Source organism: Centrocercus urophasianus, unplaced genomic scaffold, assembly GCF_019232065.1.
Source record: "Centrocercus urophasianus isolate 14NV4802_14NV808 unplaced genomic scaffold, USGS_Curo_1.0 seq_15, whole genome shotgun sequence".
NCBI lineage: Eukaryota > Metazoa > Chordata > Aves > Galliformes > Phasianidae > Centrocercus > Centrocercus urophasianus.
Window position 1 is genome coordinate 47,208,781 of NW_024884697.1, and position 23,620 is coordinate 47,232,400.

Genomic DNA, 23,620 nt, shown 5'->3' on the forward strand with positions numbered 1-23,620 from the left:
TAAGGATCTCTTGAATGTAGTCTGAAGAATGTAATGCCTTTTTCACTGATTTCTACTTTGTTTTCATCTTGACGACTCTTAATCCTCATAGATAGGAAGAAATCCTTGGAAACTTCTTGCTTCAGTGTACACTGTGTTCAGTGTACCTTTGGTGGCTTGTTGGACTAGAGATGGGTTTAATACATGCTTCCTAGATTTCCTGGAGAACGTTGGATTTGCACAGAAAAGTTGTTCTGGATCACTTCAAACTCCTGCTAGCTAATCTGCCAAAGTACCTGTCTGGGGAAACCTGTGCCATAAAGGAAATAAGGGTTGCATACATATGATGTTTACTCTGTTGCATTCACAGAACTATTTGCATTTGTGTGCATCTGCCTTCTGGGATCCTAGCTATAAGTCGGGTAAAGAAAGGTCCTTAGAGGGATCACTATAAGCTGTCTGTATTGTCAGATCTGGGAAACCAAAGCCTGACAAAAACATTGCTGTGTGCCCCAAGTAATTGCTTTTGAAAGGTTCTTAACTCATGGTGACTGAGATGCCTCAGCTAGCAATTGAGTACAAACCAAGAAAACTGCAAGGTTAGCTACCACTGGCAAAACAGTTTCTAGTCCCAGAAACCTAAATAGCATAGTGCCAATGGTCTGAAGGTGTCAGTTTTAGTTTGGATGTCTTACTGAGCGCAGGTGTGCTTTGTTGTCCGTAAGCCAGGCTAGGAGGGAGCTGCTGCCAGGAGGAGGATCCTGCTGCTTCGTCTTTGAAAGCTGCTTGTTCCTGTTGTCTCCCTTACAGCAGACTGGTCAGTTTACACATTGGTGCAGTGGGTTGATCTTTAGCCTCCTAATTGATCAGAAGACCAGACAAGACAGGGGAGTCCGTTCTGCCACATCAGCCATTTCCATCGACTTATTCTCTGAACTGTGGGCTCCATCTGACTGATCAGGGCCTTTCCACTGGTAGTTACACAAAATGGACTCCACTACTCAGAAGTGTTGTAGTCCTATGGTTTTACATTTTTGGGTTGTTGGAAGGTTAATTGTTGTCCTCTTATTCATTATCCTTTCTAGATAACAAAAAAGTCAGGTTCTGCACATTTTTCTTTTTCGTAATTTTTCTTTGCTGAAATTCTATCAAAAAACCCATCGAGTGAGGTTCTACATCAGGTCAGGGTTCAGCTGAAGTAATAATGTGCTTCAAAGGCTGCGTGCCTGGCAAACATGGGAAGGAAAGCCTGTGTTTCTTATATCTAGACTTGTAATAATAAGGAAAAAGCTTCTAGAGTAGGAAGAAGTGGCACTGGAGCTGGTGAATTTTCTAATGTGGAGGTGAAAAGAGGGGAAACCAGTAACAAATTTAAAAACTACCTGTAAGCAGTGGTTGAAAAAGGGGAGGATGGAGAACATTGCCTGTTACTGTCAGCAGCTTTTAGCGTGCTGTGACCACACAAGAGACGATTGCCGTGGAATCTCAAGGTCCAATCTCCCATTACCTCAGTGTTCTTGAGTTCTTGGTTCTCATTGACAGATTCCCAGAGAAGCTTTGGTTGCATCATCCCTGGAAGTGCTGGGGCCGGATTAGATGGGGACCTGGGCAGCCTGAGCTGGCGGGTGGCAGCCCGACCTGAACTGAAAACAGTTTTGCTCTTTATTGAAGACAGTTCTTAGTATGATTAATCTGATATTTAATTTCTCAGTATATGGCTGCACCCTTGATATTCTTCTGCAGTATTATAAAAACAAGGAAGCATGAAATTTCTGGTGGAGAAGAAATTCTGAAAGACAGGCTGAATAGCAAATTTCTGTTTCAGTTTTCTCAGAAAAGCATTGCCATCTGCTGTGCTACTGAAACTGACTGTGCTGTCATGACTCCTGTTGTGCGTGAGTGTGCATTCACAGAGATGAGAGCCTGCTAGAGCCCCTGTTGTATCTCAGTTCACTGCCTACCTCTGGTAGCGACCTGTGGGTGTGAATGAACAGTGCTGTGGAGCTCACAGCAGCTCTGTGTTGGTATCACAGTCCTTAGCTGCCGAAGACATGAGCAGGCAGAATCTACATCTGCACTTCTGATGCATGTATTTCAATATTTGGAGTGACTGAAAATTATTAATTACATTTGGAGGGGTAAAACTTGCTTTCCTTTATCACGAGTAGTAATTGGGTAAAATGGTTGCAGCAAATAGGTGATTGTGGATTGTAGGTGCCAGGAAATGCAGTTTAGTTGAGCTCTCGAGCATGAAGGATCATACTGGGAAGAGAGGAAAGACCTCTCTGTTATCAGTATTTCATATGACAGAGAGAAGATAAAGGGTTGATTATAGGGAAGTAATTTTTGTGCGTGTTTGGCAGACTCTTCTGCCGTTAGTTTATCCTGGAGTATGGATGCTGTGTGTGTGTGTGCTCACATGTGGTTTTGTATCTTAATTGCCTAGCATGTGGAGTAGTCAGAGCAGGAAATAGATGTACTGACAGTGGAGCATTGTGGAAGAATAGGATATTTCAGCCCTTATGTTAGCTGTAGGCAGGAGCACTGGAAACTTTTGAATGTAGAATACAACTGCTCATTCCACGGTTGTGGCCTTTCTATTGTGCATCAGGGATTCTCAAAATCTGTGCAGTTTTCACTTAGAAATATGGATTACTTAAGTGTAGTTTTTAGAAGTGCTTCCAAATGTCTATGTAAATTTCTGTGCTGGAGTTTTCTTACCAAACTTCAGAGCTTTTGTCTGGCTATCCACAAACTCGCACAGTCCTTTTTGTGTGATTGTCACTTGTGTTACTGTAGAGATGCCAAACTCGCGCTAAATTCTCCATAGCAAGAGAATACAATCGATTTGTGTCGTTTTAGCTTGAATCTTTTTAAGCTGTGCTAGCAAAAAGATTGCATGCTTCCCAAAAGCTGGGGAGGAGACTTGCAGTGCTGCTGCTGTTTGTTTTAACTTCATGAACTTAGGACTGATTCCAGGCGGTAGTCAGTTGAGCTGTGTCCTTCTGCCATCGTTAGGAGATTGCTACCTAAAAAACAGGTGTTGGAGGACATGCAAGAACTTCAAAAGCTTATTCTGAGCCACACCTCTGTATTCATACCTTTATAACTGATTAAAACTAGGCAAAAGTGCAGATTTAAGGGTTTTTTTTTTTTTTCAAAATCAAAACATTTTGTTTCTTTATTTGGTCAGGTTGGAAGTTTAATTTATGAATGTAAAAATTCATAACTTTTGTTAGAAAATATTGTATGGATTATTAAATTTGTTATATCTTTTTTGTAAGACTTTTTATTTAAAATGTTGTTTTTAAACATAAACCATATCCTGAACCCTTTAATCACTGAGTAAGCTAAGTAATGCTTCAACTGTACTACTGTTGTACTATTCAAAGGAAAGGAAAGCTCTTCAAACACTGCCCAGCAAACCCAATACTTAGCTGTAGAAGCATAATGCTTTGGGACTGGAGTGGGGGTGGTGTAGGGTCATAACTGAGAAACTTTCCAAAGGTGGTGTAATTTTATTTATTATAATACAGCAATTTAAAAACTTTCATCTTTGAAAAGAGTCATTTTCATCCGTCCATTATAAACCCGGTTATGTAACCCCAATGTACTCATTAATTAGAGAAATGTATTCTGAAAGGGTTTAGATTAATTTCTCTGGAAGAGCTGGGTAAAAATAAAACTATGATGAGGATTCTTGCAATAATTTTAGAAACTATAGCAAAAATTAAAACTCAGAAGACAATTTTTGCCTTGAATGTTACTGTGAAGATAAGAGACTCAGAGAGAGGAGCTGCTCCCTGTCTGTACCACACATGTTGCCTGAGGATGTGGGGGGAGCCAGGAGTGAGGTCTAGGCTGCTTGCGCCCTCAACCATACTTTTCACCTAAACAGTACTGTCCTTTAAACTGTGTTCTGACTGGTTTATTTTGTTGTTAGTTTTTTCTTTCTCAACAGAAGAAATATTTTTGCATCGGAATTTCAAGCACACTCACGGACTCCTTGTGAAGTACAGGATAGTCTTCATGGATAAAGCACTTTGAGAAAAGTTATTAATGAACCTTCATTGTTAAGGGTTGGATCTCAGCCAGCTGCTTAGTGATTAAAGTTTAATTGCATGATGATTAGTTTTCATTAGTAAGTAATTAGCATTTAACAGCAGTCTTGTGTTGCAGAAGCTATGGGTGAGCGTAAGTGGATTGAGCCATGTTGAGAAGGCATGTAGCTGGAGTTGGGGGCACAGGGTTGGTTAAATACAGGTTAGGGAATATGGGGTGTGAATCTTGATGTAGGAGCGAGCTGCTGAAGGAAACCAACTGCTGTGTAGAGCCAGGAAGGGAGATAGGAGCAGAATTTGGAGTGAACGATCAAAGCGGTACAGCCTGGACCTGACACACACAGTCTGGCTGTGGATGCCCCCTCACTGCGGGAACTTGTAAAACCACAGTCTTCCTCGGCAAGCCTGCTGAAGTTTCCAGTTGTGCTCTCAGTAACACTAGCTTCTCTTCCTACAGCCTCATAGGTTGCCTTAGTCCATTCTTCGCTCCAACTGAAGGCTTTTTCAAAATGCCTTGTTAAATTGTTGAAATAGCCATTTCTAGTGGAGCAGTTGTTCTTGATACTTTTTGCTGTAGTGTGGTAAGTTGGAGGAAGGATGAGTGGAGGGCATGGGTTCACTAGTTCAGACCTGTCAATGGAACAGTTAGGAACTACAGGGCTAACTTCAGCCTAGACTCTGTTACAGGTTCTAGGAGCCATTCTTTTTCCCAATGCCTTTCCTTCTCCCAGCACTACTGCTCTGAGTCTGAGCTAATGGAGGGAGCTCATCTGGCAGTAAACTGCCTCCACCACATTTTTATCGGTCTATTTGTTATTGGCTGGACCGGCTTTCTTGACTCTTAGTGTCAGCATTGATACAGGGAAAAGCATGATGTGCCAGCCAGAGTAACCTCGAGCAGGCATTTCTCTGCAGTTAAAAGGATTAAAATAGCTCCAGTTTCTTTGAAAAGTTCACTTGTGTTGAGGCTGTGACTGTATCATGTAGATCTACTTTGGTTGTCTTCAGACTTCCTGAATGATTGGTAAGAGCACATTACAGGACTTAGCATACACTGGTGACTACCCAAGACTAGTACTGCAGTAGCAAAGCATCCCTGGAGCTCTGTGTGTACCAGCTGTAATGTTTTTTTCCCCCTACCTAGGCTAGCAATGTTATAAATAGATTGCTTATCTCTTCTGAGGGCTGCTTGCACAACTTCTCATAGCTTAAATACTTAAGTCTTACCTCAGTCAACTGATTGTCCATGTCCTAAGTTTTTTTTTTTTTTTTTGCTTAAATACAAAGAGAGATTGGAAGTAAAAACTGGTTATGTGGCCTTCATGTGGTAGTGACATATTTTTCCTATTTCTTGCTTCAATTTTTTTTTCTCTGATTTACAGTTAAATCACTTAAGTGTAATTCAACACATTTGTCATTTCCAGTTTTTTCTGCTGTAGCAAAATACCTGGCTTGCTCTGAAAGTAAGGCTTCCTATTTATTTCCGTGGAAGCTACAGCAGATACAAAAAGTGGGATAACACTCTTGGGTAGAGCAAAATGTAAGATATTTTTCAATGTAGTCACAACCATTAGCAATGCATTTTTTTGCCAGCAGTGAACAAGAACCTGTGTGCTGTGCTCAGAAAAATCTACATGGCCCTCCAGAACGTGGCTGTTGCTACTGCTGAAAGGCCACCCACCGCCTTGCTGTACTCACATCTACTGTGTGGTTTCCATAACTGTTCAGCAAGCATCGATGAATGTCAGTGGGTGCTATTTTTTCCACATGGAGGAAATCAGTGACACACCTTTGGTTCATATACACTTGCATGGCAGGCACCATTTGGTCAGAATGCCCCTCTGCTGCCCTGTGTCACGCAGCAACAAAATGGATGATTGGTGGGAAGGGTCAGCCTGTTCTTCTGTATCGCTGCTGACATCATGGGCCAACATAATAAAATAAGCATTGCTTTCAGAAGTAGCATTCATACAATTCTGTTGGTACTTTGCACTGAGCTGTTTTAACTGCAACTTCTCGTGCTCCTTTGACTCCTTCCTTACATTATTCTGACTTTCTAAGTTTAAGAAAATCACTGGTGATTACAGAAGAGTGTGGAGCTCATAAAAGCTTTATTATGAAGGGAGAGAAAAAGTCCTGGCATGAATTTCTGAAATAGAGACTTCCTCTAGAAGATACTGCTGATCTGTATGAGACTTAAGAGAATAAGGCAACTTCAGGTACTTCAGTTGAGTTTTGAAAGCTGTGGTTGTTTCAGAGCCCGTGCCTATAGTATCACAGTTCTCTGTGCAACTTTTGACAAGACTGTTAATTACTCAATAAAATGTGCTTTAAAAACACTCATTTTGTGATTATCAAGACAGACTTGTAGAGTTCTTTGAAAATTGAAACGGTAGTATGTTTGAAATATTCATAATTAAATTGCACATTGGGGAGCTGGTACGAGCTTGTGTGTTTTAGTTGAGTACGTGAAAAGAGAGAAAGTGAAGTCACTCTAAAGTTTTTGTTGTATCATTGAGATTCAACCCCACAGAAGATGATGTTGTGTGTTCATCTAATACTAGTTTTCTCTTTTCTTGTAGTAAGTTCAAATTTTAGGAAATTGTTTACATTAGAATGATTCCTACAGCTCCACTGTAGGTATATAAAAATATTTTAGGAATTTTTTAATGTACTCTTTACTCCTGTACTCAAATTTAATTATACTTCCTTTGAAGTGTCACATACTGTGATTGGCAAGAATACAGGCTCTGTAGTGATGCTGCTGAGTAGAAGTGTGCAGAGACAGATCCTGGGGAATAGGAGTTTTGATGAAGTTACCAACATATTGGTAACAGTGTGCCCAGGTGGCCAAGAGGGCCAACAGCATCCTGGCCTGCATTAGAAATAGTGTGGCCAGCAGGAGCAGGGAGGTGATCATCCCCCTGTACTCAGCACTGGTGAGGCCACACCTCGAGTACTGTGTTCAGTTTTGGGCCCCTCACTACATGGAAGACATTGAGGCCCTGGAGCGTGTCCAGAGAAGGGCAACAAAACTGGTGAGGGGTCTGGAGCACAAACCTTATGAGGAGCAGCTGAGGGAGCTGGGATTGTTCAGACTGGAGAAGAGGAGGCTCAGGGGGAGACCTCATTGCACTTTACAACTTCCTGAAGGGAGGTTGTGGTGCAAAAGGGTCTGGCCTCTTCTCCCAGGCAAATAGTAGGACCCGAGGAAACGGCCAGAAGTTGTACCAGAGGAGGTTTAGGTTGGATATTAGGAGAAACTTTTTCTCTCAAAGGGTGGTCAGGCACTGGAACGGCTGCCCAGGGAGGTGGTGGAGTCGCCGTCCCTGTTGGTGTTCAAGAGGCGCCTGGAAGAGGAGCTACGAGATACGGTTTAGTGCTTGTGGTACTAATAGGAATGGGAGGGTGGTTGGACTAGATGATCTTGCAGGTTGTTTCCAACCTTGTGTTTCTGTGATATTCTGCTTTCTCGACTAATACCTTCAAGGGCAATGCCAAAAGAAGAATTTTCCATTCTGAGTCTTTGACGCTGCCTGACAAAGAGTGCTTTACTGCTGACTTGCATTTCTGCTTTTGAGTGAGAGCCTTCAGAAGATGGAGGAATAAGGAATGAGAAGAGAGTGTGTCTGTGTGAAATAAACCAAATCCAAAGTTGCCCCTATTGTTCTATGTCTGCTTCACGTGAAAATGAAATTCCTTCTTGGTCTTGCACAGTGATTTATTTCCAGTACTGTAGCTCGTATGAGTCGTTTTTATCTCAGTATAGATTCTTACCTGTTGAAACAGGCTGCCCAGGGAGGTGGTGGTCACCATCCCTGGAGGTGTTCCAGCGCTGTGTGTATGTGGCACTGAGGGATGTGGTCAGTGGGCATGGTGGGAATCAACTGTGATGGTTGGACTTGATCTTAGTGGTCTTTTCTAAACTTAATGATTCTGTGATCTTACACAGATATGTAAACACTTAAGATGTAGTTTGGCAAAAGGAGCTCTTTCTCCAGTGGAACATCTAGCCTATCCTTCAGAGGAACTCCTGCCACCACCCTGGCGCTTTATGCATTCCAACCGGAATGTTGTCTGGCCTTGACTTTCTGCTGCTCTTTATATTTGCTGCCCCTTCTGAACTGCTCCTCGTTGACTGGAGATAGTGATATGTGTCTTTGGCCAGCCCTATTCTGCGCTGTTTTTAAATAAATTCACTTCAGAAAAGTAGTTGTTATTGTAATGAGCTGTTTAAGCAGCACACATATCCTTGTTTGTAGTTTTGGGGTTTTTTTTGGTGGTTATTGAGTAGTGAACTAACACATTCTTCTTTAAGCCCATTGTATTTTTAGCCACCAGGATTGTTTCTTTTTAACAGCAAAAACCTCCTCTATGTCTGAGGTTTTTTCATCAATGCCTACTGAAACAACTGAGTTGTTTCACTTGCCTGGGGTGTGACTGGTTATCTATTGCTTGAGCTCATGACCCTGCATTCCAGCTTTTTTCTGCTTTTTTCCTTTCTCAACACGTATGTTCTGTGACAGTGCATCACTACAGGGACATGTACTCCCGGGCATTCACTTCCCCTGGGCAGCAGCCACCAGTGGCCCTGGGGAGTATTTCTGCCCTCTGGGCTCTGCTCCTCAGGGCCATGCTGCCAGGAGTTGCCATCTCCCCATCACTCTGTCTTTAGCCACAGAGCAATGTTTGTGTGCTCTGCAGGCTTCTATTTCTCCTAGAGAAGTTCATGTGTAAAGTGCACAGTGTACCTTTCACCCAGCAGTGGTACGTGTTCTGCTCCGAGGAACAGCTCTTAAGATCTGAATCTAAGAATTGTTATTATTGAATAAACATCCATTGGGAATATTGTTAAAAAAAATTCTAAGCCATCCTTTCTGCATACCTGCTTCATTCACACTCAACTGCCTGCTTCCCCCTTCCTTACACCTCAGATTACTCCTCATTACAGCAGTTGCCTGCATACTTCTCCTTTATCTGCCTTGAAGAATTTCTGATGCGCATCCCGCCAGTGCATCCCATACTTCCCTAAATGAAGTGTGTCACTTTCAAGAACCTGCATGTTTGCCTTTGTTTTCCTTTGCGCATTTCTTCAAAGCCCTCCTTGCTGGGATTTCTGCCACGAAGGGATGTGCTGCCTGCTGCTGACAGACTCCGCTCCCAGTCCCGTCATTCCCACTTCACCCCTTTGCCTCCACCGGCGTTTTGCTCAGCGTTACAGAAGCGTCTTTGCACAGTGGGGCTTTGTTTATGACGACGGCGTGCAGAGATTATTATAGATAATGACAATTGCCTTATTTCTGTGCAGTGTTACAGACTGAATTGTTAGCAGGAGTGGAATCCTTCTGCACCTTGTTTTCCTGCTGGGTTGCGCTGGTATTTAATCTCTTGTCAAAATCTTTTCCATTTACAGTTTGCCCTGCTCAAAAGCAGTGTCTTACTTTTTAAGCCTGTACGGTTGTTTCTGATGTGCCACTAATAAGGTCTGCTTCAGTGAGTTATTTCCTTGTGTCTTTTCCTTACCGTAAGGATGGTCAGACACTGTACCAGGCTTCCTAGCATAGTGGTTGCTCCACTGTGCCTGTCAGTGTCCAAGAAGCATTTGGATAAATGCCCTTAATAATACACTTTAACTTCTTAAGCGATGGAGTCGTGGTCTTTGCAGGCCCTTTCTAACCTCCCATTTATTTTTCAAAAATACTGAACGTCTTTTTTATTTTGGGGGGTTTTTTTTGACTGGAAAAAGACTGTTCTCATCATTCATATCGCCTCTTGAAAACAAATTCCTCAGCACAAACGTAGAATTGAGTTTTTATGTCATTTTTTTATGTCATTCCAGCCGTTTTATTAATATGCATTGCTGTATGAAGGAGAGTTTTTGGTAATTAATTTATCCCAACCCTCTTCCTTCACGGTGATGACACTGCTTTGTTTGAAAGCAACTGGGGTGCTGTGTTACACTGTGTTCATCAGACCTTGTGCTGAGCAGAGATTGGCCACATTCTTGGATGTTTCCCATAATCAATACCCAAAATGGCTGGGAAAAAACTCTAGGACTGGCAGAAAATCCAGCTGGGGTGAATGCTCTCTCTGCTGAGCATGCTGTTCCTGCAGCCATGTATCTCCTTATCACATAATCACTGCTTGGAAATTTGAATTTCTTTTCCCTCTTTTAAGTCTCTTCTTCTATCTTTCAGACCTTTTCTTAGCTAAATTGCACTTATTGTTGCACATTTAAATCCCCAAATGAATAGCCAAGATAACATAAACTGTGTAATTTTTTTAGACAGAATAGCATGCTTTAGCAAATTCAAATCCCTGTACTCATAAGTGGTTGTCTGAAATGTTTCTCTTGTTCAGGGTGGCACTTTGTTGTCAAAGGAAACAAGAGTGAGGCATTTCTGGTCTGCTTGGGCATGCTGGTCTGGCTATTAATATTCCTTTTAAAACACAAAACTTACTGCCTGCAGAGGAGTACACTTAGCCTGCTTAATTTAAAATTACATGCACTTTTCCATTGCCATTTTAAGTTAGCAGTTTTCATTAGTTCTGCTGAATCTGTTCTAGTGTGTTCCTGAAGTATCTGAAGTCTGCTCAAGTTCAGTTGCACTCAGTTTTTATTCCATTTCGTTTTTCTCTTTCTATTGCCTGAGAGGCAGGGAGGGTTCGTATCTCCTTGATTTCTCAGCCTTTTTCTAGTCTCATCTCCTAGCACAGGTTCGTGCACATTTAAGCCTTTGATCACTCTACCAAGTGAACGAAGCACTTAGGCCTGTATGGAGCAGTGAACATGAATTCATTGCTTAGATCAGATTTCAGCCCTTTTATATAGCATTAGTTGAGCTCAGCCTTCTTGTTCCAGAGGCAAGATGAGGAGTCTTAAAAGCTTGTAACCTCATAGCATACTTCTGGGTGCCTGCATTCCTTTTAATAATCATGGGACTTTTGTTGTTTGTTGCGGAATTTTGGTTAAATCTCTTGGTCTGCAGAGGAGTTGCCATTCTGGGCAGGTACAAAAGCGTTTTGTTGCTGTGTGCCATCTCCAGCAGTGGCCAGGAGCAGTTGTCTTAGCAAACCAGGGGTGTGTGGAGAGATGGTTAGATGTTTTTTGTCTGCTTTACCAGTAGCAGCTCTAGAGTTGTCTCTTTCAGATCGCTGTTCGCAGTCAATGATGCATCTGTCCCTGATGGATTTGCCTAATCTGATGTTGAAATGACTTGTCTTTTGGCCACCACAGCCGCCCTTGGCATTGAGTTTTATTGTCTAATTATTTGTTGTGTAGAGAAGTGGATTTATTTCAGATCTCTAACCTGCAGTCTGATGATTGCATTATTTGCTTTCTTCTCCTTGAAAGTGGCTAGGCATCATCCCCATATGCACACAATACTTGATTTGTAGATTGCAGTCCCCTTTCAGTTACCTCTCTTCCAAAATACTTGCCTCCCTTCCCACGTGGAAACTCTTCATATTCCTACTTACCTCTGTGGTCTTTATGTTATTTTTCCTGATATGTTGTATTCCTTTATTGACAGGGTGGCCAGAACCACATACACCATTCAGGATGTCAGGATATTATAAGACTAATATATGGACATAATGAAGGCCTCGCTTTCATTATCTGTTCCTAATAACTGCGTTCTGGTTTTTTTGCAGTTGCAAGTACTGTATGGTGTGTCTAAGATGACTCCTTTTATCTTCTCATGAATAGTAGCAGCAAATTTAGAGTCTATAATCGTGTATATGTATAGGTGAAAATATTTTTCTCCATGTGTATCACTTTGTACTTACCAACGTTAAGTTTCATCCCCATTTTATCATGCAGTTACCCAGCATAGTAAGATCTTTCTTTGCAGCTCCTTACCATTGAGATTTGGCTTCCTTGGATAATTTTGCACAGTTTGCAAGTTTTTCCACACTATTGTTTGGCCTCATTTTGAGATTTAGTACAAACAGCCCAGGTGTCTGCATAGGGCCTCAGAAATCTTTGCTGCGAGCCATTCCTTGTCATAACAAACAATATATCTCTATTCTTGTTACTTTCTCTTTTTTCTTTGAGTTGGGGGAAATAGATGTGATCACTGTTCATTTGAAGTGCTTCTGCTGTACTGCAATCAGTTTAATCGGTTTTGTGTGTATCAAATAGGATTTCCCTTTTAAAGATGTTTTTTAGCTCTGATATTTCATTCTTTTCCATGCCATCCATTTTGAGCTGCAGCTTCCCTTTGTGCTTCAGCAGCCCATGCAGCACTGCAGTTCTGACTCTTCACTGTGTTTCTTCATGCAGCTTTACAGCACAGCTTTACAACATCTTCCAGATTGTTGATTTATCTGTTTGCTGAAATCTCGAAATCTGAAGTAGTCCTTACTTTGTTGAATCCATGATAGCTGCCCAATTCTGCTGCCGTGATTATTTTTCTCTTTTCATACTTGACTTGCTTGCTGCAGAAGTAGATCTCCATTGAGAGGTGGTACCTCCTCGTAGTGCAAGTTTGAAGGATTTTTTTTCTTCTTTTTAATTGTGGGGTTCATTTTTCTGATGTTCTGTGCATGTTTTTTTAGAGAACTTCAATTGCTTTACAGGAAATGGAGCAAACCATTCCATATCCTTTTCTGCTGCTTGTTATCTCAAGCCCCAATCACAAAAGCAATTTTTCATTAATCAGTATCTCTGCATCAGCGAAGAAGCTTTCTCTTCTGCTTCCTAACAATGTCAGCCCACCATCATTCTCCATCTCAGTCCCTTTTAACAGCAGTCTCCCCAGATCACTTCTTCCTTTCCCTTACAGCATACAGCACTTTTCACCGCTGTGTGTGGCAGCAAACATCTCACAGCTCCCTGGATGCAGTCATCTCCCCGTGCCCCACTTGCCAGGAAGCACAACGGAGCGTAGAATTGAAAAAGTACAGAAAATTCATACAGTGTAGAAAGTGAAGACTTTGCCTTTGTAATTAATGCCGTGTTTCTTTCTTTCTTTCTTTCTTTTTTTTTAAGCTGGTTACTTTGCTTTTTAATCCATGTATGTGTTCTTGACGCTGGTATTCAGGAAGGGTTGAAAAAAGGGGATGGGGAGCAAAGTGAAGGAAAAGGGAAGAAAACAGAGGGTGGGGGAAAACACAGTGCTGTACTTTGAGGAAAGGAATTTAGAATGAAGCCTGTGTGGGGCACTGGTGGGAACCTCAAAATAGCAACCAATGGGCAAGAAAGGTCTTCTAATAAAGTCTCCAGTCAAAAATGATAGAGTGCGTGGCAAACCCGAGCCAACCCAAAAACCTTGAAGCAAAAGGAAAGCAGCTGGAGGATGTCATAGTGTTGTGAGTGAATCAGAACCTCTCCTCTGAGCTGTGGTGGTTGTCCTAATACTTCTCATGCTTCATGTTGGTGTTACTTCATTTTGGGAGACAGAGAATGATGAGCTGTAACGAGGAAGAAATGGGCTGCTAATAGCATGGAGGAGTAGAGAGGTTGTATCTGGCTTTAATACTACTGATAATGTAGTTCAAGGGATGGAGTGTCTCTTCTAAATGGCACTTCTCAGTCTCTCCAGCCTATTGTAAGTGAGATGTATGTGCGCTGTGGCCAGAGATGAATGGTGGAGATAGGACCTCTGAATCAATCTTCACTGTGTGGTCTTCTTTTTCTTCTTTTTTTCTTTAATTTAAGCCAGGAGTTGATTAGCTGCCTGGCAATGATTGCTGCCCGTTGGCACCTCCCATTGGAAGCACGCTCCAAGCACCAGCTTTCTGCTCTGTCAGGCAGGGCAGGTTAAGCAGGCTGCTTACTGAGCAAAAGGAATTTCTCTTCCCATGAGAGGCCGAGTGCTGCTACCCTGGCAGGGAATGCTCTAATTCCTGAGGAGGTGACAAGCAGGCTGCTACCCTCTGCTGGTGAGTGGCCGCAGGATGGCGGTGGACTTTGGGTTTAGATTTGCTCATGGATGAAACAGAATGGTAAGAGATCATTGAGCCCAGTTTATTTATTTCATGTATGAAATTCCCTGGTTTTGTTTGGGCTTTAGAAAGTGTTCTAATTGCAGTGTACCCATTATCTGTCTGTCTGTTTCTGGAATGTAAATGTGTAAGGATATCGTTCTCACCAGAGCCTCAAAAGGCGCTGACAGGAGCTACGCATCTTTTTATCTTTCAAGGCACAACTGCAGTGTCTTGCAAATGAGAACTGAAACCATCTACAATTTTTTACATTTGCTATATTCTGTGTGCTTTAGGAAAACTTGGAGACATTTGGAAACTACGTGGCATTGTTATCGTTTCTTTCAACAGTTCAGTGGTGAACTCCTAAGTTATTTTAGACCATATAACTTTGTAGGATTTCTGCTTTGTTCAGTCGCTGTGTGGTGTGTTAAGAAGGAAGGACTCAAAAGAAAAGAGTAGTTACTGTGTTGTGGTTCCCCCTGCTTCCCCTGGAAGAAGCAGATGGTCGGGGGTCCCAGGAGGTAAGAGAAACGGGGCCATTAGACTGTCAGTGGCTTGTGAAAAGCAGAAGCATCTGGCAGAATGGAGACTTGTTCAGCAGCAGGGGAGGCAGCAGCAGCAGATGATCTCTGCCTTGAGCAGTCAATGGTGTTGTAGTCCGCTGGGGAATTGCTGCTGTGGGCGTAGCTGCAGGTAACCTTGGCAATAATCTAGTTGGTCGGGCAGACTGAAAACAAGGGAAGAAAAGGCTTGGTGCTCATCTTCAGCAAACTTAACCACCCACTTTTCCTGCCTAATCGGCCCCAACTACAACCCATGTGAAAATATCTGTGCCCATCCTCAGCTGAGCACTACGGGCACATTGAAAATCTGCCAGTCATATTCCCACTGCGAGTTTCAGAATAGCAGGATGAACCACATTCGATGCAATGAAGAATTAGTTCAAAGACTAAATTAACAGTTTGAAAAGTATCAAAAATGTTGCTAGGGGTCTTTTTGTTTTCCGCTGTATCACACAGTGTGCTCTTACGATGTGCCTTTTTAGTTTTAAGAAATCTTTGACATAGCTGCAGTTTAATCTCTGCTGTTGCAGTTCATAGGCTCCTGTTGATTGCTCTGTGCAGGACACAGTGTTCCAGGGAAGAATGACCTCTGCTGTTGCAACGGCGCAGTGGTACTTCAAAGATGAGATAAAGTGGGGAGGACAGAATGCCTCTAAGGGACAACACTAGAAATTCATATCCTTGTTCAAAAAGAATAGTTGATTTGGGTTCTGTCCTGTTAGAATAATTAATCTTGGTCTGCCACATCTGAGACGGAGTATAAAGCTTGCAGGTAAAGCACTCTGATCCAGAGCTCCTCGAGCTGCACTTTGTGAATACTTGGCATAGGTGAATCCGGGACTGCTGCCAGTACACAATAATCTTATAGGGTTGATTTCATAGCCAGGAAGAGCCATTTTTTATACATGAAACTCGGTTTTACTCCCGTGAGAGAGTGAATTACATTGCTGTTTGGCCAGAGGTCCATGTGTTTCAGTGTGCATTTAAATATTGTGTTAGATTTTATTATTATTTTTTTAATGGTTGGAAACCAGCATTCATGTTCTGACAGGCAAAAATAAGCTTCCTGGGTGTCTCTTTCGGGCCCCAGGGGCACTTTCCTTACATTATAAATAGTAGTTTGTCATGACACACGTTCACTGCTTAGAAGATAGAAACAGTATTAAATCGGAATGTTGAAAAAGGGAATGTTGAAGATCAGGCTCGAAAAGCTTTGGCATAACTGAAAAGAGAAGGCAGCATTTGAGACTAGAGTTGTACATGTCAGGAGAAGTGATGCCTCACAAGCTTTGCTGCTGGTTGCATCTGCTTTGATTTGAAGAGGGCCACCTGGTTTATGGCTGGAGCTAATTTTGCTTTCATCCTCATTCAGTCGTTTAAATGCAACCTAGTCATCGCTGTCTGCATCACACAGAATAGCAGGAAGAGCAACGACTGTCAGCTATTCCTAGGTTTTTTGTGAAGTGCTGCAATCAAAACCCTGTTTGTTCAGAGTGAGGGATTTCTCTGTGGCTGTAATCATTGGCCATGTCTGTCCTGCAGGCCCGCACTGCCACACGTGTGTAAGGGATGTAAGAAGTGCTGTCTTGCTGATGCAGCCATCCTGGCATATGAGGCTCCTCGTTTGGCAGAAAAATGGTGCTTTTGTGCAGTGCCAGGTATGCTGCTGGTTCAAGCACATCTGTTCCATGTGCTGTATGGCTGTTGCATGCTGGTAGAGTTGATGGAGTGCATGTAATTTGACAACAGTTTCTCCAAAAGGAAGAGAGATTTTAGGTCATCTCATCCATGTGCAATCATTGACCAAAGCGACTTCTCATAGCCTGAATTCAAGGTGAAGTGTTCATTCAGGTGTATGAAGCCATGTTGTATTGGTCATGTTTATCAGCAAACCCAGAGTCTCTATGTTTCTTAGGTACATCTGAGAAGTTGTAGTTAATATTTTTCTGCCACTGGTCTTCTTGCATTTTACTTTTCAAATAGGAGTGGCCTCTCAGCCCTCTGCTAGATGTGACTGAAGTGTTTTCTCTTTGCAAAATGTTAATTTGCCAGCTTTCATCAGGATCTGAGATTAGTTAATGCAAATCACTCACTGTATCCATTCAGTAAGAGGAGTTGTCTGAATGAGGTGTGCTGTAGGCCTACATCTGTAAAGTCACTCGAGGGGAAGTAAATGGGCGAGTGGGTTTCATCCTGTTGCGTTCACATCTGTCTGGTAATACAATCAAATACATCATTGACCAGTTGAGGTGATAGGATTTAGGTAATGGAACTTGAACGTATTCGTCAGATGAATCTTTCTGCTTTGAAAATAAATATGTGGCATCTTTCTAGCACTGTGAGCACTTCTTCAGGAGAAGTGCCATTTCTGTGACAATGAGGTATTTTTCCTTCATGGCATCTTCCCCTGCTCCAGGTAAACCTTTCTTCATCACCTGTGAAAAAATGTTCAACTTGGCCTTGATCTTCCTGAACAGCTAGTGGTGATGAAACCGATGTCAGCAAATTACTTTTGCACTAATGGTGTCCTCTAAATCATCTTTGTCATGCTAATTTTCATTTTTAAGCTGCTGTAGATTCAAAAAAGCTCTTTTCCAATTTTAACACTGATGTCATTGTCAGGTGCTGAAACATGGGTCAGTGAGATGGATTTGAGAGAAGTGTTCCAAGTTCTGTCTGAATGACTGGTGTGAGCATTTGATCCACATTGCCTGGTTAAGCACAGCTGAAAAGTTTTGTGTTTGAAACAGCTTATGTTGCCTTTATTCAAAAGGCCTTTCTTTCTGTGATGTATAAAGCCATAACGTTGTGATACTCAAGAAATGTGTGCTGCAACGTGGTTGATTCCCAGCAAAAAGCACATATTTGGAATTATTGTTACAGTCTTCATTGCCATTTCTTGGTTTCCCTTTCAGAAATGTTCCCATTGCCAGGAACCAGGAGCCACCTTAGGCTGCTACAACAAAGGCTGCTCCTTCCGATACCATTACCCATGTGCCATCGATGCAGGTAAGAAGAAATGCCATGCTAACTGTATGTCTAACTACTGATGTAGTAACAGAAATGATGATGGATCACATCAGAGAAACATCATACAGTAGTGCACTGGGACAGAATGGAACTTGCAGTGATCCGTATCTACCTGAAAATGCAGGATTGTTTTTACAGAACACAGCTGCAGCAACTGAAATGCAGCTGCCATGTGAGAATGGCAAAAAAAGAGAAGGATGCAAGCAACCAGAAAGACATGTCCCCTCTTTCAGAATATCACTTGTAAAGATAATAGTGATTTCAAGTGCAGAGTGTCTGTAGTATCTTCAGTACCAATAGCAGAACAGCCTTCCTTCTCCCTCCTTAGAAGCTGATCTGTTGACTAGGTCCAGTTGTTATCATTGGGCAAGCTAATGGTTTGCAGAATTTGCACTTTTTATTCAGTGATTAGAGGAGGAGTTTGGAGTTCTGTGAGTACACGTGCCTCTATGGAATGTGGTGTTTACAGAGGTTGTATAGAAGACAGAACAGTTGGTTGCAGGAAAAAAGCTTCACTAGAATGTTGTTAAGAGATGTCTGGAAATTAAAACAGAATAAAAGATTTGGATTGTGCAGTCTCCTCTGACACAAGGAAAGGTAAGAGGAATGCATGTAAGGTATGTCACGACAATTTATAAGAGGTTCTGTGAGTTTTAATCTATCTTCAGCTATGAGCTTGGGGTTGAATTGGTATTTTGTGTACAAGAGTAAGTTTTCCCTGGAGATAAATTTTATTCTTGGATTATTAAAAAAAAAAAAAAAAACACCAACAAAACAGTTTAGAATAAATAATGCCCAGCTCTTCCAGTACTCCGTAACTCACTTCTCACACTGTACAAAACTTAGTCCGATTGCAAGGAGGTAAGGATTCAAGTTTGCATCTCTTGACTGGCATATAAATGCAAGCTCCCAATTTGTTATCGCATTTCCACAGCAGACCACTTCTTTCTCCACCTGTTTTGTGCTATTTTTCAAATACTACAGTGCTTGAAGTAGGTTTGCTCATTTCTGAATGACTGCATTTCACTTCTTGCTGTGAAATCCCACCCTATTGGAGCATTGCATTTTATTCCAATAGAAATGTACTTAATACAAAGAGTATTGCAGTGGAATACGACTAATACCGCAGTACAGATAGAGAAGCCTTGATTGTACATGGAATGCAGTGTTAAAGAAACATTACTCAGGTTGCAGAAATTGCACACTCAAAAAAGGGCAGAAATAAGGCTGTCCTTGTAAATTTAATGTTGGTCTCTTAGGAATGTATCTTAGGAGATAGTAAGCACCTAACTAAAGACTTATTTTTCGATAGATAGGGCTCCACCTCAACTCACAGGATGAAGGGATATTCCAGTAATGAACATTACATTATCCACACTTTGTGATTCTGTGTTTTATTGAGTGAAATTTTCCCATCTCAGTTCAGAAAGTAGAGTTGTGAAATTCTGTAATCTTTATCTCTGAAGAGTTTTGTGAACATTAGCAAACTTGTCTGCATATTTAGTGATTTGTTCCTGATTTATGACCTCTTGTTTTCTGTGCCATGAAGATACAAGGTAAAATTACAGTGAATGTGCCCAATAATTCAGGGTGCTTAATAAGAATTTTTGTGTACCTGATGTAGTGTTTTCTGTGTTCCAAATGCAATAACAAAATTAAGATATTGTCCTTTTTCTTCAGATATATCTTCCTCATTAACACCACTTCAGAAAATGCAGTAGGATTCTCCAGATGACACATTCACTGAACAATCATGACTGATTCTCAAGAGTAGTTTCCATGCATGGAAGAGGCAGTATTCTATGGAAAACCAGTATATAGTCCTACTCTTAAATTCATAGTATTAAATCCATGCTAAATGTAATATAATATGTTTACCGTATAATTCGTTGAAGTGGGCTACCTTACATTTGGTATAGCCTAACATTCATTTTGACACTGTAACCTTTGAGGCTTTTTTAGAGTAGCTTTCTGTGTTCATGTTCCAAGGCTCTGCTTGCCTCATTTTCTTCTGCTCTAACTTCTGTCATGAGACACAGCTTTGTCATGTGGCCATCTGTCAGAGGGCACCATTCCAAGCTGGTTTACCCACTTAGAGTAATATGGCAAGAATAAATTGTAAGCCACTGGGTAGATGAGAGCTGCATGGAGATGGGGTACTTTGGCTGTTTCACGAGCATACTTAAACAATAGTAGAGGAATGATGAAACTTGTGAATCTCTGTGTTCAGTTCAGGAACAGTATGATTTACTGAGAGCAAGGACTCGGGCCTCTCCCTCTCTTCATTCTGCTTTTCCTGTTTCCTCTCATCCCACTAATTCTTAGTCTTCAGTCTTCTGGCAGAAATACACTCCTGATGTAGTCTTCTCTTCCTTCTGCTGATTCTCTCCCAACCCAGCCAGTCCCATTTACTTCCCTCAGTCTTTGCATAAGTCTCACTTCTTACTCTGTGGGATCACATGCTTCTGATTCCATTCCTCCTTAATTCCCTGCTCTTGACTTTTAGCCCTACTCTCCGCAACCTGCCAGTTTGCATTCTGTCTCCAGCTCCACATTCCCATCCCATTAGCCTTTTTGCTTCTGCTGCCTTCTGCACCAGCGCTTCCCATTTTGCGGTGGAGAAATGACCATGTCCTTTCTTGAGACTTCCTGGGCCTTCAAGGGGATCCCTGACAACTTTGCAGCTTTTGGCTCTGATGCCTAAATCTAAGGCCCAAGAGAAGCACAGTTGTTGGAATTGCAAAGGATTTAGCTACTAAAATAGAAGAAATCTCTCTGAGAATGTGCAGATTAAAATCCCCTTACCTCCTTGCACAGAGTGACATTTGCTGGTTTTGTGGTAAGTTTCAAGAGAGTGCCTTGGCTAAAATTCTGTTCTGGTCCCATAGCACACCAGAATATTGTTAGAGTCTTTCAGAGAAAGTTTGCCTGGGTTGTTGAGCACTGGCAGAATAATTTTTCCATGAAAGAGTTTTAAGGAAATGGTTGGACTGCTTTAGCTGAGGTGTTGAACCAAAACAAACAGAAGAGCCCAGCTTGACGTACGTTCTTGGAATTGAAAATTTCAGCCTGATGACATGACAGTAAGACCTTCCTTGCAATTCTTTATACCTGTGGGAATAATCAAGCTGTCTTAATCTATAGATGCTCTTTCAGTCAGTATAAAAGAAACAAGTTGTAAGGAATAGGACTTCATTTTCATTTATAGTCAAACAGAAAATGTGAGCTTCCTGGAGAAGCAAATCAGCATTCTCTTCTCTCTCGCCAGCCTGCTGTCTGCCTATAAACCTTTTTATTGGTGATGCAGTGCTGCTGCAGTGAATCAGGTGTAGGTATTTCTCAAGTTCCCTGAGCCCTGTGGTAGTTTGCTTTGAAGTCAGCCGCCCCACTACGAAGGATGCAGCCACCTTTAAGGAGGAGATGATGCTGAGTCCTCAGAAGTTTGTGCAGACATTTACGACATGCTCAGGCCTTCGGAATACATATGACTGCTTCTGTATCTTAGAAAAAAAATATATTCAAAAAGCGCTTACTGAAATGCTTTTTAGGGTATGTGAAGTCATAAACACTAAGTGCTTGACAGAGTGACTCTGGCATCCCTGGAAGTGTGAGTGTGCCATAGCTGAGACTCAGTTTGTGTCTTATGCCTGGGCAGCTGCACTGAACTGAAGTGTCTCTGCCTCTGAGTTGCTTGGATTAGAAGCGAGTGCCCTGTCAGCTCCTGTGCCTTATCGTGTGAAGGGCAGCACGTTTACAGTGAAGGACTGGAGGGTGCAATACCTGAGAGCCACTTGAGCTACTTGCCGTACTTTGTGCCAACCCTGCTGAGGAGCCACATTTTGGGCTGTTGACACTAAGTGGCTGCTGTGCAGGGCATATGTCTTCCTAAGCTTCCAGTTAGTACATTTAGATGCTTTTGTGTATCCCAATTCAGTCTTCCTTTTAATCTTCTCTCATACAAAATAATCTCTGGCAGTGTAGGGTGTGTTTCTGTGCGAGAGAACTGTGCAGAAAAACAGCTGAACTCCTGCTGGCCATTTGCATAGAAATCAAGATTAGTAGTGCCACTTAAATAATTTTTACGTGGAAATGACTGTGGTTAACATTGTCTGTGTTTAGCTTTTGTCTGTCCAAATTTACAAAGAGCCTGTGATGTCTCAAGATAACTTAGTCCTGAAGATGTCTCCATGGAAACAGAATCTTTGTTTTGTGAAATTTGCTATCTGCTCCCTGGGCTTGTTCCTTGCCACCTACAGTCAGATGGTGCAGCACTCTTGTACCCTCAGCATCCAGCACAGGGAGTAGCTCATACTGACATTTTGTGATTGTAAATTAGGTGAAAACGAATAGCAGCAAAATAAAAAGGATTTTCAGAGAAGAGAAATTCCATGTCTTCACAAGTATCATTAAAGATGAGGAACAAGAAGAACACAGAGAGTGAGACAAAGCGTGAAGCCTGCAGAAGAAAAATTGCTTCCATTAGAAATGCTTTAGGCTTTTTCCTGACTGCTTTATGGAGAAAAATCTGTACAAACAAGGACGAGTCTCTGCTCTTTTTCCCTTTCTGCCATGATAAGCTGATGGTAGCTACGTGTCTGCTGATTTGGTGGTGAATTGTACTCTGTGATGTAAAATCCTTGGAACTGCCAGTTGAAACCCAGGCCAGCTTGGTAATGTTGAGCAATTTTTTCTGGTTTACTGCTGTTCTGTTGATTTTTATAGGGAGCAGTTGGTTTTCTACAGTTGTCCCTTAGGAAAAACAAAAAATTTTCATTAATTGGGATTGCTATCAGTATTTACGAAAAAAATGCCAAACTTCTTAAGAAACAGAGCTCCATTCTCTGATCAAGCCTGAAGTGCAAGGTGTCTGACTTTCCTTCCTAATACTTGTGCCATCTTCCTTTCAGATAGAGAACTGCATTCATTACTGACATCAAATTTCCAAGGAAAAAAAAAAATCCTTTTCTAACATGCTGTGTATATTTTTTGATCACTGCTCTATGTGTTTTTAATGATTAGTGATTTTAATGATATCACTGTATTATACAGTGGTAATTCAGAATATAGTCGAAATGTACAATTCCTGCCCTTACAACAACAATTTATTTCCTTTCTTTTCTGTTACTTGTTAATGCTGCGTATGAAATCGTTATCCCTGGCAGGATTAAAGGTTTTACTCTTCTTTGCTAAAATCTCTGCATTAACTTTGCCCACTGCACGCTGTTTCCCTTTGATTCAGGCCAGAGGCATTTGTGTTGGAACATAAACGTTGCATAGCGGAGCGATGCTCTGCCAAGGCTTGGGTGTCTAGGAAGCCTTTCCCTCAAGCTTTAGTTGCAGTCTCCTGCTGTCTGCTAAACTCTTCCAGCAGATTGAAACAGCAGGTAGCTCTGGTTATGCTACATACTTAAGAGCGTTTTAAATTAGCACATTTTATTTACCATCGTGCGGCTTTCCTTGCTGGCTGTTTGGATAGGTTGAAAAGATGGAAGGTCGTAGGCAACTTGCTGAATGCTCCTGGTGTCAGCCAGTGCCCATGGTGTGGGAGGTGATGGGAGGTACCAACACCTGCACTGGCACAGCTCTCTGAGCTGCTTTGTAGAATCCTAAACAAGCATTACTTAGGTGCCCCAGTTTTTTTTAATAGGTTTAAATCATTAATTAAACCGTTTCTTAGATCATAGAAGCTTTGCATACACAAATCATGGAAGCAGATCCAAGAGCAGCATGAGTGACCCAGCTACCAGACATAGTGTCAAAGTGTAAACTGATCTTCAGGATTTGGGATTGTAAATAAACTGTCATATGCAACCATACCTAAGGGACAGTCACCCCTTCTCCCTCTGTTGTTGGCAGGGCATTTTGGGGTAGGATGAAAGACAACAATTTTCCTATGACCTGCAAAGCAGGGATTGTCTGTTTGGGATGGGGTGGATGTGTTTGACTTCCTTGTGCAAGGAAGGCCAGAGTAGATGAAGGGGGTTGGGTTGCAGGATTTGCAGTTTTGCTGTTGTGATTCTTTTGGATACAGAGGACTAGGGAGGCTGGGGGTGCTTA

At 41.8% G+C, this 23,620-nt stretch overlaps 1 protein-coding gene across 7 annotated transcripts in view; it reads left to right on the plus strand.

The window, feature by feature from the left end:
• Positions 1 to 23,620, plus strand: part of TCF20 (transcription factor 20) — a 115,693-nt gene that overhangs the window by 82,023 nt on the left and 10,050 nt on the right. For all 7 annotated transcript variants that reach the window (XM_042815472.1, XM_042815477.1, XM_042815478.1 and 4 more), the window contains one exon: positions 17,449 to 17,542. In XM_042815472.1, the coding sequence (XP_042671406.1) occupies positions 17,449 to 17,542 (94 nt within the window). The remainder of the gene's footprint in view (positions 1 to 17,448; positions 17,543 to 23,620) is intronic.